Source organism: Mus caroli, chromosome 2, assembly GCF_900094665.2.
Source record: "Mus caroli chromosome 2, CAROLI_EIJ_v1.1, whole genome shotgun sequence".
NCBI lineage: Eukaryota > Metazoa > Chordata > Mammalia > Rodentia > Muridae > Mus > Mus caroli.
In genome coordinates this window covers 153,559,053-153,579,294 of record NC_034571.1, presented here as the reverse complement: position 1 = coordinate 153,579,294, position 20,242 = coordinate 153,559,053, and the positions used below count along the sequence as shown (strand labels likewise).

Genomic DNA, 20,242 nt, shown 5'->3' with positions numbered 1-20,242 from the left:
CCTCCCGAGTGCTGGGATTAAAGGCNTGCGCCACCACACCCGGCTCTTTGTTTTGTTCTTAAAACTGGAAACTGAAGCTCAAAGGGGTTATATGAGTTGGCCAAGGTGCTGGGATATGTTTAGAAATAAATCCAGACAGTGATTCCAGAGCCCAAGATGCTAATTTTCACCAGTCCTGAATGACCAATAGAAAGCAAGTAAATCATAGAGCAGGAAACAGGAGCTTAGGTTCAAACACCACTTTCCCTCTCTTAATTTTGCTATACTCAGGCTTTGGAGATATGATTCTCCCGATGACATATTTCTTTACGTACAAGAGTCTTATTAGTGTCAAATGTTGACCCCTACCCCCAAGTTCTTCTAAATATCACTACCAAGTATGATGGCCTAGGAATGTCTTCCCACATTCCTACCCCATTGACAATCGCATTGTCTTCCTAATGACAGACAGTCCATTGCATACAGCCCATTCCCCATATTGCCGGCTCAAGTCTTCTTCTGGGCATTTATCATATAACCTAGTGCTGAAGAAGGAAGTAGCCCATGAGAAAACCTAAATACAAGCAAAAGAGTGAGATAAACTGGACTAGTTAAGCGAGCCTGGGCATGTTATTGAGTACGTGTGTGTGTGTGTGTGTGTGTGTGTGTGTGTGCGCGCGAGCACTCATGTGCTGTATGTCATACAACTGAAACAGAAAGTGTTAGAAAATTACCCAAAGTCACATGACTATGTGACAGTACTGTGTCTCAAAGTGAGGACATCTGATATTGAAGTTCGTACTCTTTTCAAACTCTTAAATAATAATATCTACCCTAGATGAAATTGGGATGCAAAATTGTGTGCCATAATTTTGAAAGGGTCATTGAGGTGAGAAACAAACAAACCAACGAATGAAATCTGTCATCTTGGACCTACCCTGTGCTGAACAGCTGCTTCCCATATACTCAGCGAACAACTCTCCCATCCCCCTTTCTATTTGTGCTTATACTAAGTCTGGATGCTTGAAAGCCTGTTTCCATTTGCACACACTTAGACACCTATTACTGTGTATCTTAAGCCTCTTTCACATTTCCCTTATTTCCCATCCCATGATTATTGTGAAGAAAAGTGCCCCACATCTCATCTTGACTCTTGTTTTATCTTTAGAGACCACTGTCCCTTTTCCCTCCAACTTTCTCGTCACACAACCCTTATGATCATTCATCTAGAACAAGTATCTCTCCAGATGACTTTTGGGCTCGCCTTTAGGACAGAGACAATGTTCCTTTCCATATCATGGCATTTGTACTTTACTAGTCACCCACTCAGGGCAGTAAACAATTCCATATACCTGAAAATACCCACTTACAAGCCTGGCTTCTCTGTGACTTTATCATTCAAACATGGAAAAAAATGTAGCCCAATGGTTTGTGACATTGGCTCTTGAACTAAGATGGCCAGGACTCTAACACCTGCCATGCTACTTGCCAGTTATGTAAATCTGGGAAAGTTGATTCCTTGAACCTCACTTTCCTTGTCTGTAACATAAGGATAACAAGGTTTCATAGGGCTATGGTAAGGATAATTAGTCCACATGATTTACTTACAATAGTATCTGGTACATAACTAATACTATACTGTTTAAGTAGTAGCTTTTTTTTTTTTTACATTTAACTTTCATTTTTCATTCCATGAGAATTTCACACAATGTATTTGATGACATTCACCCTTCCCTTCACTGTTCACACATCCAACATACCTTCCCTACCCACACAACTTTATATCCCCTTTAAAAAACAAACACATCAAGTAAGGTTGATGCTCCTCAGATACCCTTGCCTATGTGGTCTTCTACTGGAACAGGTGAGCCCATCAGGGACTATGTACCCTTAAAGAAAACAAAACTGATTTTCCTCCCAGCATCCATCAACTTACAACATCTTCTCATTGAGGGCTTGGACTTTGTGCCCACTCCTCCCTCTATGCTGAGATTATATCTGGCTTGAGCTGTCATGGGTCTTGTACATGCTATATCATCTGCTGTGCATTTATGCATGCAACTGCCCTGCTGTGTCCTCTGTTTCTATCAAGTCATCTACCTCCTTTGGGTCTTACAATCCCTCTGCCACCTCTTCTGTGATGGTCTTACACTAATATCTGGTACATAAGTGATTGCCTTGCATTAAAGTGCTATCTATTATTATTGCCTCCTCTATAATTTTCTTGCCTGGCTTTCATATTAGACCAGGTGGGCTGGATTAGAATATCATTTGTCTATTTAAAGTACTTGGCAGAGATGGGTATATTAGTAGACTCTCAGGAATTTTTTTAATTAATAATGAAATGATGTTTGAATAGATAATGAATGTGCTGTTGGATGGATGATGGGTGAAGTGAGTGGATTAAATAGATGAATGGGTGGGTCTATGCCCTGAATGGATAGATAGAGGGATGAATTGTTAAGTGGATGGATGGATGGATGAATGGACGGATGGATAAGTTTATGGGCCAGATAGATGAGTAGATGGCCATATGTGTGGTTATATAGACAACTCAGCACTGTTAAAATGATATAAAACAAAGAGAAACCCGAAGCCAGTTTTGTCAGCTATCTAAAAAGGCGATTCTGCAGTATTTGATTTATTAAATTTGGGGATATTGTGTTTTTCCTTTTCTTTCCTAAGCACAGCTGTCTTTGTGTTCAAGAGTTTTGGTTTCAGGCAATCTGTTATCTGCAATATCAGTGTATCCTTGTAAATTCAGACCTTCAGTAAATCTTCTTCAAGGTTTAGAGAATGCACACATGTAAACTGTGTTACGGCCACAGAGTAAATGCCTGTGACTTTGCAACTTGATTGAGAAATGATTGCCCGTTATTAGAAAACCACAGATCACTACCATTCTAGAAGTTTCTTTGACAGTGGTTCAAAGACAGCACTAGTTTTGGTGACCTCCACGATAACTCAGGAAAGGTTTCTGGAACAGGCCATCTATGTTTGAATGGGAAAAAAACATGTTGTTAGGAGGAGGTGGCCCCAAAGAAGTTACCCTTGAATGTTGAGAGCAGAAAATAGAGAGGACCAGAATATTGAACACAGTCTGCTCCATAAGAGGGAGTGACTGCAGATTTGAAAGAAACCCAGCCCAATACAGTATGTTTCCAGTATCTCCACAGATGGAGAGTCTGTGAGGGGTGCCTTCTTAAATCCTTGGGCTCCTCAATTAAAATTAATAGTAACGTTGTCTGCTTTTGTAAGGAAGATTCAAATAGATGAGGCATGGGACATTGTCAGGGTTGGTCTACTCTTGGTGCCCCATTTTCTTATGCCCTCAAGCAGTGTAAGCTACATGGTGGCTAAGAACATGACCTTTGGAGAGATGATGTCATCAAATTTGCATACTGGTTGCATCATCTTCACCACATTTGCCTTTGTTTCCTCTTCTGTCATGTGAAGATGATAGGATCCTTCTCTTCAGGCATTTGTAAGGAATCTACAAGCTAATCTGTGGGAAGGTCATAGAATAGTGCTGGTGCCTAGCAAATTTTATATTTTAAGTAATATACTTATATATATTGTGTTATATATTGTAATATATATATAATTGATAACTATTTTTACTGCCTTCATTATCTTGGTGATGAAAGAAAGAGGCAACAAATTTTATATCTGTAGATTTTTCATCTATGCTTAGCCTATTCCAAATATAGATTAGTATTAACTAATATTAATTTAGCATAATTTCTGAAAAAGACTATATACTCTGTTTTATATTATTTAAATATAATCCAAATAGAGAAATCTGATGTGAATGACCACATACCCATGATTACTCTTAGGAGTAAGCAGTCACTGCTTCCAATGTTTGAGTTGAAGAAATTGGAACAAGGGCCTACATAATTACTTGCTCCAGGCTACTCCGCTGTAAATGGTAGTACCAGCATGTTGCAGCTTCTTGTATTTCCATGACCCAAAAGCTATTTGATGTGTCTGTCATCTGTGGCAACAACTTAGTACAAGGATCAGGAAACAGGTTGAGAGGAGGAGTCTGCTTGTCTAAAATGTCACAGTAAGCTGAAATTGCAACATTAGCCTCTCGCTTCTCAAGTTGCTTGACATATGTAGAAGAATTAATCTATTTTATTATTGTAGCAAAAGGCCTGAGATGGGGTAAATTATAAAGAAAACAAACCTATTCCTCATGGTTCTGGGTAGATCCAACAGCAGGCTGTCAGCATCTGTTCTTCTTCTGCAAAGGGCCATCTTGCTGCAGCAGCACATGGTTGGAGAGTACCATCCTGTAAACAGACTAGCTATGTCTGCCTCTTCTTTCAAAGCCACTAGTTCTGATATGCCCCTGACCCTGATGTTTCCATCTCTGTCTCCACCTCTGTCTCCAACACCTTCAGCAGGTCTCTGATTTCATCAGCACATGAGTTGGGGGGGTGGGTCAAGTTACACTACCAGCTTCCAAGGAGACATTCAAGTCATAGCAAGAGATAACGGGATCCTGAGCTGCCTGCTTCTAAAGAATAGCATTTCCTGGCACTGCACCAGCCATTGGTGAAGCAGAAGAATGACCAATGCCAACCATGGCTAGTGAATGGGGATTTGATGACTCATCCAGTTTCCATCCATCACAGATCTTGGTCTTTCCATTTCATTCTCAAGGGCCATTATTCATTTGGTTGAGGATTCTGAAAAACTTGGACTGGGGTTGGGGGAAGCAGGGAGCATCACTGGATCTTGCTCTGCTTTGATTCATTTTCCCTACCTCAGCATACTGAGAAAGCATGGTTCTTTATGTTTTCTTACCATTCACTTTTCTTCTGGACTTTTAGGGTTATTGGTTGGGGCTTTGCTAGCCCTGCCTTGGGGGCCTTTGCTACTTCTGACTTGAAAGGTAGAAATCCTGAGCTATGAATGTGTGTGACTAACACATCTCTGTGGCTATAAAGACTGAATCTTCTCTTGACAAGCAAATGGGATCATAATTGCAATTAGTGAAATAATTCAAGAGGGGAGGGCACTCTTCTTGCTTTCTCGGGAGGATATTTGGGAACTTGAATTTCCTAGCAGTTTTTTCATAGTCCTCAAATGCATCACAATGTAGATAAAGCTGATATGAAATAAAAAACATCCCTATTTATTTTTCTTACAGTGTAAGATAAATTACAACAAAGGGAATTTAGTGGACATACATAAAAGTTTGTGATTATTTAGAAGCCAAGAACTAGTGGGGACATTAGGGAAAGCCTGAAGGCAGCCATTTTTCAAGCTTCCATTCAGAAGCCTGAATTCTTAGCCATGTGAAATGCTACATATATAAAATAGATACAAATATCAATTCCCTAGCTTTGGTGACTAGTAGGGGGCCAACAGACCCACTTTTATGATATCTTCCCTATGACTTCTCTGAAGAATTCCTGGAATCTTAGAATACAGTTGGAAAATCAATGGCAGTAGATAGAACATAGAGTCACAAACTTTATTCAAGTTAGGAACTGTTGACACTCGGGGCTAGAATGCTTCTTTCTCAGTACATTGCTTCTTCATGATGTTAAACTTTGCCCTGGTCCTACTATGTAACAACCTTCAAAGTCTAATGATGTAAAAAATTATTTTTTATTTTGCCTGGGGATTCACTCTGGATGGGACATAAAGGAAATGACATATTTCTGTTCTGTGATACTCATGGTCTCCGCTGAGATAACTTGTTTGAATTCTAGCTTGGCCTGGAAAGACTGGAAAGTACCTGGTCATTTCTTTCTCTTTGTGTAATCCCAGAGCTTCTCCATGTGTTCTCTTCAGCATGGCAGCATTGGCAAAGTTGAATTTCTTACATAGAAATTCTGGCATCCAATAGAGGGGTCCAGAAAAAAGAAACTACAAAACATCTTTTAAAATAATAGCAAAAAACAAATAAACAGAACACCTAGCTTGGAAATCGCAGACTACAATCTTACCACATTCTATTTGTCACCTAGGTCATCCATGACTCATTATTTGGGGTAGATACTATACATGAGCCTGGGAAATGTAAATGTCAGGAGAGCTATCCAGGATGCTGCTTAGATATTTCCCTGCCTTTTCTGTGACCTCCTATAGAATAGATTTGGAGGCAGTCTTTCCTGATGAAAGGTGCTACTGTGTCTGTGTCATTGCTTGGATCCCAGGAATACTGGAATGTGGAAGTTTGGTAACCTATTTCTAGGCTTCCATGCAAAGCTTATCAAAGACATTCAAAAAAATCCATAATTATAATGAAGTTTGTTTGATCTGTCTGTAAGGAAGAACTTTAAAACAGTACAAACAGCCAGCACCAAACGTGGCTTCCTCTGTGTGAGGTGATGAGCCTCTCTGTCAGAGGTGAAGGCTTGCTCACTTCTTCCATCATTGATAGTAGCTGATGTTTAAGAACATGCATCTCCTTGAGGTCAGGGTTACTAATATGATGTGCATTTCTAAGAATCACGATTTCATATAAATCTAATTCTTCTTTGTTTGTCTTTTCTTTTTCCCCCTTTTGGACATTTCCTTCATCTGACTGCCCATCAATCTATAGAAGAAATGCTTATTCGTACTCCTATTACTTGTAAGTATCGAGCCGGTGTTAACCACTTTGTGCCCCAGAAGGGAGCCTGTAGCATGCACTTTCTCCTGCACCAACCGATTGGTTGTCTGTTGGTTTCTCATATCCACCTCTGTCTTCTGTAGTCTGGAAGGTTTTTATTTTGTATGGATGCCTTTCTGTTTGAAAATGCGCTGTCATTGTTCCTGTCTATTCTGTTTCTGTCATCCTGATTTTTCCCTCGCACCTTTGAAGGTGTGAGGGGTTGGTTCTCCTTTGTGAGTGTCAGTTTCTAACTAGCAGCACCTCAGTTCCAGCAGGAGGGGCAGGTAAGACAGAATCACAGATCTCGGGAGCTTCTGGGTCCCTTTGTGCCTCTTCAGGGAAGAAGTAGTCTTGGGGACTTACGGGATAAAAAGGAGTCCATTGGCTCTTTCTGATGTACCAGGAAGACTACAGGGAGGCCTGACTATTCCAACCTAGCATCAAGGATGACAGAAACATCCAAGGTCTTGGCTTTCAGCTGAAATTCCCTGTTTGGCTTTTAACATTAATTATATCACTTTATCCATACATTTTGTTCACAGCTAATGATGGCTGCTGACTTATCAACTTTTTACAACTCACTAAATAAAAGTGATTTTGACATCAAATCAGAGCTTTTCAAAACACAAGGGTAAAGGAGAAGAAACTTTAATTAATAGATCCTTCCCGAGGAACATTTGGGAAACCACTGAAATGCTCTCATAGTCCCAACATGCATCTCTGGATTTGGAAAATGAGAAAATAAAATAGAGAAATCTGAAAACCCATCGCATATTCAGCTAGCATAAGGATAGGACCAGAGCTCAGAATGCCAGGTTCTTAGTCAACAGTATTACCCTCCATTTTAGATCTTCCCTTATCCTTGGCAAACACAGCCTTGTGAGAAAGCCTGGCCTCACAATAGCCTCTGCTGAAACCTCCCCAGGTAGAGATGAAGACAGAGAGTGGCTTCCTGATCCATCCTGCTCAGTTGGTGTCAAGCTGTGAGCAGAGAAAATGATACCACCACCATCATTCACATAGGGACCAATGCCCTCCACCGCTACTGCCAAAGGTCCTAGAAGCTATGCCTTACCTGTTCACTTAGCAAACACACCTTGAGCATTGAGTACACACACTGTATTCCAGTTAGTGAGAATGCAGAAATAAGGACCTTCAATATCACCATATGGTGTTCTTGCCTGTCTAAGATATCAGCAGGAACAAATAATAAAATACCATGTAGCACTTTCCATTTATCACTACTCAAATCAATCCTGGCAGTGGTGGCTGCACACATTCCTCACTACCCACCCCAATGTTCTTGGTTCTCAAATGAAAGACACACACACACACGCACACACACACACACACACACACACACACACACACAGCCTTTATATTCTAATATGCTTTTAGCAGCTCAATGGCCAGGCTACTTTCTAACCTCCACATGGCTAACGTACTCCCCTCTGATATTCCTGAGTTATTACTTACTAAAATCTATATTCCATCTTTGCTGCCCTAGATCCAGTGGAGGGGGGCTGGGTCTGCTCTTCGCTGGCTCTTACATGTTGGCTGTCTCTCTGTTCTACACCTCAGGCATAATGTCTCCTCTCCTTCCCTGACATGGTGGCCAACTCTCTTCCTGCTCCTTCCTCAGTCCCTTGCCCAGAAATCCAAAAGTCCTGCCCCTGTCTTTTCCCAGCCATTGGCCACTGGCAACTTTATTTACCAATCAAAACTAACTGGAGCAGGGTACCTCAGTGTCTTATGTGCAGGTGTGCAGATTCTCGTGCAATTTTGGGGACCAAATTTATATAATATAAGCAATGTTAAACCAAATCCACAACAATACCAGTTAAAAATTATGTATAGTATAGGGACACCAAATTAAGTATAAGCTTATTAATGTGGATGGATATACTTACCAGTGGATTTAAAGGTAGATTTGTCCAATGCTGGAGAAATGACCATTTTGATTGGTCTGAATAGCATTTTCAAAGCTGTGGACATACAATACAATGCATCTATTCTGATGGAATGAGTAGGAGGTTTAGGATCCGTGTAGTTTTATACTCATGTCTTACCTTGCCAATGTTCCTAGACTCCAAGTCTCATTTTTCTGATACTAAAGGGAAATTTTACTTAATTCACACACTTGCCTTGAAGAAAGAATGAGATGATTTGGTAAAGTATTTCTGCTCATGAAATATTAGGTTTTTTCCTACTCCCTTTTAGAAAGAGAATAGGTTTGTGACAGTAATGATGGCCCCTGGGAGGTCCACTGATCTTACAAGGGTTCTTATGCAATCCATAGCGGGTATGGACACATAGTAACTAGCACAAATTCTGTGTATATTCTTAATCTCTGGGTTAGCTGGTCTACATTACATATCTAGACATGGAGTCTCTGTTCTGTGCTGTGCCAGTACCTGTGACAGAATCAAAGATGAACAGTTAGAAGTATTAGAGGCAGGTATTCAAATACTTGTAGCTCAAGTGTGACAATGAACAGCAGACTTTCAATTGGTATGAACATGAGGTTCTGTGTGATATGTTTTAGAACATGAAACCCAACAAGACCTAGGACATGAAACTCAGGCATGTTCTGAGAAGCATATGCATGTGCATGGGACATGATGGTTCTCTGATAATATTTATACATTTATATTCATCAATCCCAAAGCACCTGTTGTGTGTCACTGTAAAGAAGTCTCTGCAGTATTTTGCCTTCCAGAGAGAAGCTGTAGGTAGTTTGGTTTTTCCTAGGGCATCATCTTTCCATACCTAACTTCTAGAAAATACTTGCTAGCATTGAAGTATTTGAGCACCAGAGAACCTGAATGGATAAGGGACACTTAATCTTCCTGAGTAGGAGAAACCACTAGTATATAACAGATATCTGTGCATAATTAGTTTACTAAGTCCGCATCAAAGTGCAGTTTTGTAGGCAAGCCTTTCTAACATCATGCAGCAATGAAAGGGGTGGAGAATGGATTGAACTGGAAAGAGAAGCATCCATGGAAGGGAAAAATGGCTGGGAGAAAAGAAGATAAATATGACCATAGATATGTTAATTTGAGGAAGCCGGTAGAATTCCCAAGTAAAAATGCCCAGGCAACCTTGGGAATGCAGAAGCAGAATGTAGACAGGAAGAAGATATTTGTAACCTTACTCTGAGGGTGACAGGGGAGAATATGGGGTGGGACAATTAAAACTCAAGAAAGAATAGAAGCAAACAGAGTAAAGGGCCAAGGCTCCTGAAATGAACATCCTTAACAATCCACAGGCAGGGGTGAGAAGGTGAATGCAGGATGACAAAGCAAATAGATGGTAGAAGGGAAGAGATGTCACTACAGAAGGAGAGGTAAAAAGCCATAACAAATGGTACAGAGGACAGAGGTGGAAGGTGAGGGGACAGTCAGTGCATTCCAATATGAAAAATCACTTGTATGTGTTATACACTAAATGGTGGGCATGAGAGAGGCTGAAGATGTTGGATTTTGGGAAACTATGGAAAGGGAGGTCTGGAGGCAAGCTGTTTGGAGACAAAGACCAGCCTAGAAGATAGAAAGATTGGTCTGGATCATTGGACTAAAAAAGACAAGGCAGAAGAAAAAGAACAGAATGGAAATGGGTCATCAAGATGGCTCGCCAGGAGAAAGTATTCACTCATAAGTCTGAGAACTCAAGATGGTTCCCCAGAACCCACAGTAGAAGGAGAAAGAAACCCACTTCTGAGGTTGTACTCTGACATCTATATGCATGCCATAGTATACATATATGTCTGCACTCACACACACACACACACACAAATAAAATAAAAATTAAAAAATAATAAAAATAAAATCAGAAAAGGCTGGAAGACAGACTGACAGTGATGGTCTCCACATTTTCCCTCCTCTAAGTGCTGGAATAGATCCTTGAACCCCCATTTTTCAGGACATAAACCAGCAACTTGAGCAACAGGAGGAACTTGTGGAAAATGCAGCCACAATCTAGACACCAAGTAATTTCATGAATTGGAACCGGAACTATGGCAACTCCCTTTGCTGAATTGTGTTCATATTACACTTTAAGAAGCAATAAGTAAGCCAGAAGCCCAGTTGTCCCATTTACAACAAAAGAAAAAAGAAAATATTCAGCTCCTAGGAATCTAGAACACATTCTCTCTAAAATCCCCCAGATGGTATGTGTGTGTGTGTGTGTGTGTGTGTGTGTGTATCTCCTCTGTTGTGGTTTACCTAACCAATCTTTACTGTGAAACCAATGCTAATTCACTCAACAAATAATGAAGAGCCTACTATATGCTGGACTCCTGCCAAGGTTTTAGGAATTAAGGAATAAGTACCAAAAAGAAAAAGAAAAAGAGGAAAAAAGAAAGAAAGAAACTTATTCACTAATGTAGAAATGTCTAATAGGAGAGAGCAGAAAGAGTATATAGCATAAAAATGGGATGAATAGAAGCTAAGACAAAGATAAATAAAATAGACACATGATAATATGTAGAGTGTAAGAAATAGAGGAACTTCTATAGCCTCAAAGCAAAACAGCTTTCAAGTACTCACCTTCCTTGAAAGGACACACACACACACACACACACACACATACACACACACACACACACACACACACACACACACACACACACACACACACACATATGACCAAGGTTCTCAAGCATTTTCTAGAAGGGGACTAGATAATAAATTTTTTAGCTTTCTTTTTGAAGTCTATAAACAATAATAGATAATGTATGTCTATCTTCCAATAGAGACCACTAAACAAAGCAACCAAAGCATCAGGCAATGGACCATTGATTGCCAATCCCTGTCCTGGACTTCATGAGATTCATCCTGCTTTTCTGAGCTCCTGCTGTGTGCAACATACTATGCTTGGTGTTAACCATGAAAAGTTGAATTTGGTACTCTTTCTACCAACTAACAAAGGGTGGAAATGAAAGGAACTTCCAGCTGATCCCTACTGTGTGTCAGGCTCATTTAGAACGAGACTTTGTGAGATAGGAATCATAGTCATAGCTTCATTTAGATGTCAGAACCCAGGTTTAAGATGTTTTTATAACTCATAGACCAAAAGCAAAGCAGTGGGGCCAGACTTTGAACTCAGGCCCACATGAACTTCAAGCTCTGCCTGTTCTTCTCACCAAGCCCCCATTCTTGGGGAAAGGTAATGGCAAGAACAATGAATAGGGAGCCTTTGCCCAGGGTTCAAAGGCAAGTCTGTCTATGTAGAAGGCCTCTGAAGAGAGGTAGAATGTACTCGGTTGCTGTCAGAGCTAACCAGGGTGTTGGTGTGAGATTGGCCAAAACTATCTGTGACCAGGATAATAAAGGANACAGTACAAGCAGAACTGTGAATCTGGAAACCCAGGGACACAAAGAATTTAGGAAAACATGTATGCATGCATCCAACACACACACACACACACACACACACACACACACACACACACACAGGTGGAAGTAACATGTTTGGATGTCACACTAGATCAGCATTCTTGATCTACCTTCCCTATCAGGTTTTAACAATCCTGGAACCACTGTGAGCCTCTGTCCCTTCATTTACAAGATGGTGACAATGACAATGGCTTCCCAGCATAATTAAAAAGTGTATGTATGTAACATCACAAGATAATCACTATCGGTAGGTATTTTCCAAGTGAAGCCCTCATTCCTTCCATTCTGAGCCGACATAAATGCTCTGTGGGGTTCATATTTGCCTTTCTATATTAAAGCAGCTCTCAGCAACTTTAGCTTTTCACTGTTTGCCTTTGGATAGGCTATTAAGAGCTAGCGTGTGTCCACAGGTTAATTTACCTCAGAGTATGTGATAGGCACAGTGATTATTCTGAACAGGGACATTTTAGTCAAGGAAGTCTTTTAAAAAGTCACTGAGAATTTACCCACTATGGTGGCCAGGAGAGAGCAGTTTCTTTGGATGTGTGCTTTGTGCAAACGTCATAGAGGTGGGAGATGGCCACCTAGCTGGCCTGTCTCAGGCACTATATAGGGGTTTCTCTTTCATGAGGGGTTATCTCTCTGGTCTCTGTTCCCCTGGCACATACAGTGAACCCCCTAGTAACCACATATAAATTGAATGAACAAGATGAAATCAAACAATATAACAGCTAAAGTTAAAAATAAACATGGTGTCATTTTTTAATATTTTATATTTTCCTTGCTTTTTAATTCTAAGACAATATTTGCTCCTGTGTTCGCATCTGTGTGACCTAGGCACATGATTTCATTTGCCTAGTGTTGGTTTCCTGGTATGCCAAACGGGGTTTTAAAACACATAGATAGTCAATAGAAAAGTGTTTGTAAAATACCTAGTTCTTGGTAGGGCCTTTACCAAGATATAAGAGGCCAGGTTCTTCTCCATCATGCCTATGTCTGTCCACACTCCATAAATACCTGTTACAAATCAGGTATTCTTGCCACAGCATATTTAAGGAGGCATTTACAAATGACTATGTCAAGAGATGTTCAAAAATCATTTTCTGTAATTCATCAGTCCTTTTGAATTAAGACAAAGAAAAAAATAGGGGTAGAAGAAAACCATGCAAGACAATCAATACCAATTACCCAGAGCTGACAGAAAACATGCTGACAAGTGAACAGCCAGGGCATAATCACAGTCTAAGGCCAAACCACCCTGAAGGCAACTGGTCTCCTCCAATACTTTACCCTGTAGGCAGGACAAAGTCAGTACTATCGCTGCTGATTCATAGACCCTACCCCAGCTAGCCCCAATCTCTTTGAAAATGCAGCCTTCTGTCTGAACTGGGGCTGAGGGAGGTTCACAGTTGAACCCAAGACCTCACACATGCTAGACAAGGACATTAACACTAAGCAACCCCATCTTCCTTTTCACGTTTTCTTTTTTATTGATCATTTATTCATTTACATTTCAAATCCTATGCCCCTTCCAAGTTAAGCCTCCACAAAACCCCCATCCCATCCTCTTCCTCCCCCCTTCACCCCTTTGCCTCTATGAAGGTGCTCTTCCACCCACTCCCCTACTCCTGCCTCACTGCTCTAGCATCCCCCTACACTGAGGCATCAAGCCTTCACGGGACCACAGAACTCCCCTCCCATTGACGCTGGATAAGGCCATCCTCTGCTACATATGTATCCGGAGCCATGGTTCCCTCTATGTATACTCTCTGATTGGTGGTTTAGTCCCTGAAAGCTCTGAGTGGTCCAGTTCATTGATACTGTTCTTTGTATGGGGTTGCAAATCCCCTTCACTTCCTTCAGTCCTTCCTCTACCTTTTCCATTGGGGTCCCTGGGTTCAATCTGATCGTTGGCTGTGAGTATCTGCATCTGTATTGGTCAGGTCCTGGCAGAACCTCTCTGGAAAGAGCCATATCAGGCTCCTGGCAGCAAGTGATTCTTGGCATCACTTGTGTTGGGGTTTGGTGTCTGCAGATGGGATGGACCCCTAGGTGGAGCAGTCTCTGGGTGGCCTTTCTTTCAGTCTCTGTTCCTTTTTTTGTCCCTGTCTTTCCATTTCTGGGTTAAAATTTTTGAGATAAATGGGTAGGCCCAGTCCTCAACTGCAGGTCTATCTACTGGAGTTGGTGTCTAAGTCAGGGTCACATTAAGTTGCTAGCACTGCATTTGAGCATACAATCCTCCTATTTCAACCTCAAAAAATATCTTCCCTCATAGTCCTATGATACCAAAGCCTTCCTGACTCAGAATTTGCATAGTAAAAAGCATCTTAGTTTGGTATTTTGTATGATGACTTTGAGAGAACTCTCCTGACATGTTCAGCACTGCGGTGGATGTGTCCCTTCCATTGGATTGTGCCTTTGTCCCTGCAGTGTTCTCCCTAGAATACTCTGGCCTTGTGTGCCTAGAAAGTTCCAATGTATTTAACAAAGGTCACCCCTTCTCTTATGGTGGCCTTCTCCACTTTCCACGGATCATATCCATAGACTGGGCTCGCATCTTTATGACCCTCATCTCTCATGCACTTACCTGTTAACTCAGTCATGATCTGCTTAGGTAACACTCTACTTAGAACAGCTGCAGGCCCATCCCCTACTGTACTGTTCATTATCCAGTTTTCATTGCCCTACAAGTAGCTCAGTATGCAGACTAATTCAGACATCTTTATGAGTGGGTATCTGTGGTGGGTATACCTCCATGCTTGTTTTATCTCTATTGAGTTATATATTATTCGATTCAGCATGAGTTGGTTAATATCCATTTTTATTTATTTTGGCATATGTTGATGGTAGGCTTTCAGATCACTGTAGACTTTGTAATTTTATATTGAATTCAGACTAGAAACATTGTATTCAAGGTTGCATGTCACAATTATAAATGCATGAAATTAATGAAAGCTGTCACAGTGAGATAGATATAAATGCAGGAGTCTAGATCATGTATACAGATAAATTTGGTGAGGGAATGCTATTGAAGGATGCTTTATTGTTTACGTTATTGGATTAGAGTTGAACCATATTAGTCATGAATACCAAACAGAGCCAATCTATAAGCCAGAGCTCTGTCACTTTAATCATGGAAAATACAAAGTAACTATTTCTCCTCCAGAGATCAGAAACGATGTTTATTCCATACTTTCAAGTTTACACCTAAACATAAGCTTCCATGCCAACCAGGTATTAATGATGCCTTAAAGCGTAGAAACATCTGGCTAGGCTTCTAAATGTTTCTACTCTACAATTGAGTTTGAATGCTACAAAGATGATAAAGGAAAACGTGTGGGCTGTCTGCTGATGGAGAGGAGTATCTGAAATGTGGGTAGAGAGAATGCTCCCATGTAGTCAAATCCTCAGATCCCCTTTCTAGAAGGATGGTCTTAGTCACCCAGAATAGAGGCTTCTGGACTGTCCTTTTCAGGACTTTCTGTTTGATGTTGCCCCTCCAGGTGTATCTAGTAGCCCCGTGGGGTATATAATAGTCAACATAGGGTTGTCAAAGCCACCCTGGCTCCTATGGGTTGCCTTAAGTCATCACTGTGACGACATCACTATTTGATTTCTTCTACCCACTTCTTGACAGGGCAAGCCTGTCAGAATCTCTGAGTCTCATTACAAAACACTGTCCGTGCCACTCCCACTGGCTCATATGTAATTTGGCCACTAGAGACAAATGGGTTTAAGTATGTTTTGTGCCTTTCCCTAGAGCATGCTTTCTTCATAGCCTATGAGCACTTTGTGAATCAACCAATTAAGGTAATTCCTTCCTCCCTTGTTTAGTGGGTAGACTCTAAAGAATCCTTTCTTAGACAATTTTCTTCATAGGCATTTGTTGTCTGTGCTGATATGAAGACCATGGAGCCATTGCTATATAGCCCCACCTGTGAGAGATCCAAATATATCCCAGATGAGACTACAGAAATATCCTTTTGTTGATACAACCCCATTAAATCTCCAGCGTCCCAAGTACTCAGTCATAGCAACAGAAGCAGGTTTACTTCTGAGAACACGACGTATAGCATGCCTCTTCAAAGTAAGACATATACCTGCAGATAGAGCCTTAGGAAAGATAGAACTGTGGGATGCACACACGGTAAATGCCTTCCTTGATATTTTACCAGAGTGCTTTTAATGGAAGGAAGTGCTTAAGCTAAGCCCTGAGATGCGCCTGCTGATGGTAATGATTACATCTTGTTTGTGTATAATGCTTTATCTCTACCAAAGTGCTTTCCCACTCATTATTTCCTTGTCTGGTTGGGTTTGGAGGTATTTAGCAAGGTATTATGAGACAGATGATAGAGCGGAGCATAAAAGAGCCCTGGGCATTCTGGCTCTGACGTTTTAGAGACATCTTTAACTCCCATCTCTGGTTCTATTTCTCATCTGTAAAATAGGAGTCACAGCGTTATTTCAGAACAGCTTTGGAGGGTGAGACCATGTACTAAGGGATTTCTTTCCTTTCTTTGATGATTTCATACATGAGTATTGGGCTTATATATTGTTTACTCCTTCTCCCCTCTCCAACTTTGCCCATCTCCCCTCTATTCCCTCTCAAATTCATGAACCTTGTTGTTGTTACTATTGGTGTGTGTGTGTGTGTGTGTGTGTGTGTGTGTGTGTTGAACGTGCGTTAATGAACACTGCTGAATTCACTTAGAGTTGCTGCTATATATACGTGTTTAGGGCTGGCCACTTGCAATTGGACAACTAATCAGAGGCTCATCCCTGGAGAAAACAAATTCTCCCTCTCTTAGCAACTGTAAACTGCCTGGAGCTTTTCATCTAGTGGTGGGTCTTGCCCAGGTTGACATGGTAGGGTGACAGGTGTTGTGACGGTGCAGGTCTTGTTAGGCAACATTGTTGGGATTTCATGAGTGTGGCTTCTCTGTCACATAGAGAAGACAATATCTACCAAGTAATTTCCTTGTGTCAGCTACAGAGCTAAGTTCTGAGTAATTAGTTAAAATGCTCTTCCTTTGAGGAGTTTACAGCTTAAAAGGGACACGGGCATGTCAACAAATAGTTGTAAAATAATGTGCTAAATACATGAAAGAGGTGTACTAAAGGTAGAAAGGGGAGGCCTTCATTGACAACTGTGAGGAAAGATCTTGTGGATTAAATGACCCAACAACATTTCGGAAATATTTTTAATTAAAATAGAATTACATCACCTCCTTCCTTCCATTTTCTCCCTATAACACCTCCCAAATACCTGCCATCAACCCTTCCATGCTTGCCCACTCTCAAATTGATAAAACTAATCAAAACAAATTTTGGGCTATTATAATTACATGTATATGTATGTGCATATATAATATGTGCACAAATACATAAAGACAATCTGCTGAAGTCATTTTAGTTGTTTCTGTGTGTTTGGTCTCAGGGTTGACCATTTGTAGTGGATAAACATTGAGGGCCACATCCCTAGCAGAGGCCCTTTCTCTTCTTCCCAGTCATCATTACTTGATGTAGTTCTTTGTCTAGGAGTGGAACCCCATGAAAATTTCCTTCTTACACATAAATGTGTCTTTTGGTGTTGGCATTAATCCAGCTTATTCACGTAGCCATTTCTAGGAGAGACTCTTTCAAAGCAGCTTTCCTAGTATTCTGGCTTATACAATTACTTTTCTTCTTGACCATACCATCTTCAAATATAAGCACAAACTCACACCTTTATTTTTCATAGCTGGTTTTGTGGCATCCTTGGGGTAAAAAGACTTTGCAAGGAAAATAAAAGAGAAAGAAATGAATGGAGAAGAAAGGGAAAGGGGGATGAAAAGGTCAGAGAAAAAGTTTGAATCCTAGTTTTACTGCTTAGCAGCTGTGAATCCCAAACCCCTGGGTTTTAGTTTTCTTATCTGCCAATAGCACTGGCAGTCCTTGAATCAATGAGCTATGTTAAGAGATTAAGTAGTAAACTACATATTCAGGGTGAATATCACTAGAAATTATTGGAACTGTAGCACCAACTATTGTTGGGTTTATCTAAGAAAGAAATACAGGGGAACAAAGATGTAGAATTATTGTAAATGGTGGTTCTTATGCTTTATAAAAATTTCTTCTCTGAGAAATTTGTATAGGACACCTGCTCCCCTGGCATCCATCTGTGGTGACACCAACAAGAGAGATCAGAGACAAATTGGTGACTCTGGCCAGAAACATCAGTTTAGGAAATGTTATTTAATACTAGCAGACTCTGTGTATCAATAGGAAGAAAAAAAGACTGCAGTTGGCAGTTTCATTTCTACCACAGCTAATTGCAAATACAGGTACTGAGGTGTAGACTTGTTCTGTATGATACAGCTGTCAAAACCTTCCATTAAAATGCAAGTCACCACAAGTTAGGAACATAGGGCCTTCGTGTTCTATTATAAAATGCCTCACCAGACACATCACCACCTTCCTGAGGACAGAGCCCCAGGTAAGTTGGTGCAAAGGTAGAAACTCTAGAGAAAAAAAGTTGGCAGTCACATAGAAAGGAGGCCACCATCTACAACCTGGAAAGAAGTTTTTGAGATATTTGAATTCAACTAGTTGGGGAGTATATAAATATGGTAAAGTCTACTAGCTTATTTATACATTAACCCGGGTTGAGGACCACCCCCAGTTGCAAGAGCTTGAGAATTCAGCATCATTGAAAAAGGGAATTTGGAAGAGGAGAGGCATGACCTCTATTTAACCAAAACCTTCCCATGATCCTCTGGATCTAGAGAGTCATCAGTTAGAATGGCTTTAATTGTGATGATGGAACATGCATTTGACAATCAAAGACTACAGAGGACAGGATATTTGATGGTACTATTTCCTTTTTAAAAAACCTCCTTTATTTTTTTTTTGTTTGTTCTTGTGAGTACATATGGGGTGAGGCATACACCTGTTGTGCCATGTGTGTAGAGATCAGAAGACAAGTTGTAGAAGTTGGCTCTCTTTCCACCATGTGGGTCTTGAGGATAGAATTCAGATTATCAGCTTGGTGGCAGGTGCTTTCTGCCCACTGAGCCATCTGGTCAACCTAACCATTTCCTTTTACAGTGTTGAGTAGACCACCCTTGCTTGTCCTGTTCATAAATGAATAGAGGTCATTGAAGAAATGGCAATACTGTCCCAGGCACATATTTAAACTGTACGTAATTATTTGCTGACATGATTTCTTATCAGGGTCTGGGTGCCAATATGAGGAGGAAAGGCTCCTTGGCCATGACTAGTCTCCTAGGAAACGTGTTCTTCACTTGTATCACTCCACCAGCATATCATACTACTGCTGAAACCTTTTATATAAGAGAGAGAGAGAGAGAGAGAGAGAGAGAGAGAGAGAGAGAGAAGCTGCTTTCTAAAGCAAGGTTTTATCCCAGTGGCTTTGAACCCCTACTCAGAACATTCTAAGAGTGTTGCATAAGTTACAACCACCCACGTGCTTTCCAGGAGCATGGGAAGTATAGTACCATAAAAATGCTGTTGTTAATGGGAGACTTGAATTCTTGTAAAATGTGAAAATACAATTTTATTAAGCCTATAAACCAAATTGAGCCTCAAAACTAAAGAAGGGTAGATTTGTTTCAGAAAACACCTTAGCAACAATGTGCTAAAAAGAAATAGAGCAAAGCCAAGAGAATCTTTGTAGTTTGTTCTTTCTTCCCCACACCATTTATCATCTGGGCATCAACAGGATAAGAAGAGACCTTCTCATAAAAAAAAAAAATCTAATCTCAGATCTAAGCTATGGGAATAGAATTTTAGGCTATATTTTTTCTTCCTTATCTTTTCTAAACACAAAAGGTTCCATGAAGGAGTGGGACTTAAGGTGTTGTTTTACTTTTCTTGTTTTGTTTCATTTTTTTTAATAGACGACTTCACAGTGGATACTTTGACCATATTAACATGGATATGTTCCCAAGTCACTAGGATGGGGAAGGAGAATATACTTAGTATATTATACTTCTATAATCTCATCTCTCATCATTTAAGGATGTTGAATGCTGGTTTTGTTTGGACCTGTGAGGAGACTAATAATCACACTGTAAACAGCCCTATTGTAAAAGGTACAAGTTTGGGTTCAGCTGCTAGATTTTAGCCCTCCCTCCACTTCTTCCCTCACTCAATTCTTCCTTCCTTCCTTCCCTCCCTCCCTCCCTCCCTTCCTTCCTTCCTTCCTTCCTTCCTTCCTTCCTTCCTTCCTTCCTTCCTTCCTTCC

The 20,242-nt window shown here is 40.6% G+C and overlaps 1 protein-coding gene across 12 annotated transcripts in view; it reads left to right on the top strand.

Annotated features, from left to right (window-relative positions):
- Ptprt (protein tyrosine phosphatase receptor type T) overlaps positions 1–20,242 on the top strand; it is a 1,083,833-nt gene that overhangs the window by 915,254 nt on the left and 148,337 nt on the right. For 7 of the 12 annotated variants that reach the window (XM_021156880.1, XM_021156879.1, XM_029473984.1 and 4 more), the window contains one exon: positions 6,545–6,574. The exons of the other annotated variants lie outside the window; for them this stretch is intronic. In XM_021156880.1, coding sequence (XP_021012539.1) covers positions 6,545–6,574 — 30 coding nt within the window. The remainder of the gene's footprint in view (positions 1–6,544; positions 6,575–20,242) is intronic. 12 annotated transcript variants of the gene reach the window in all.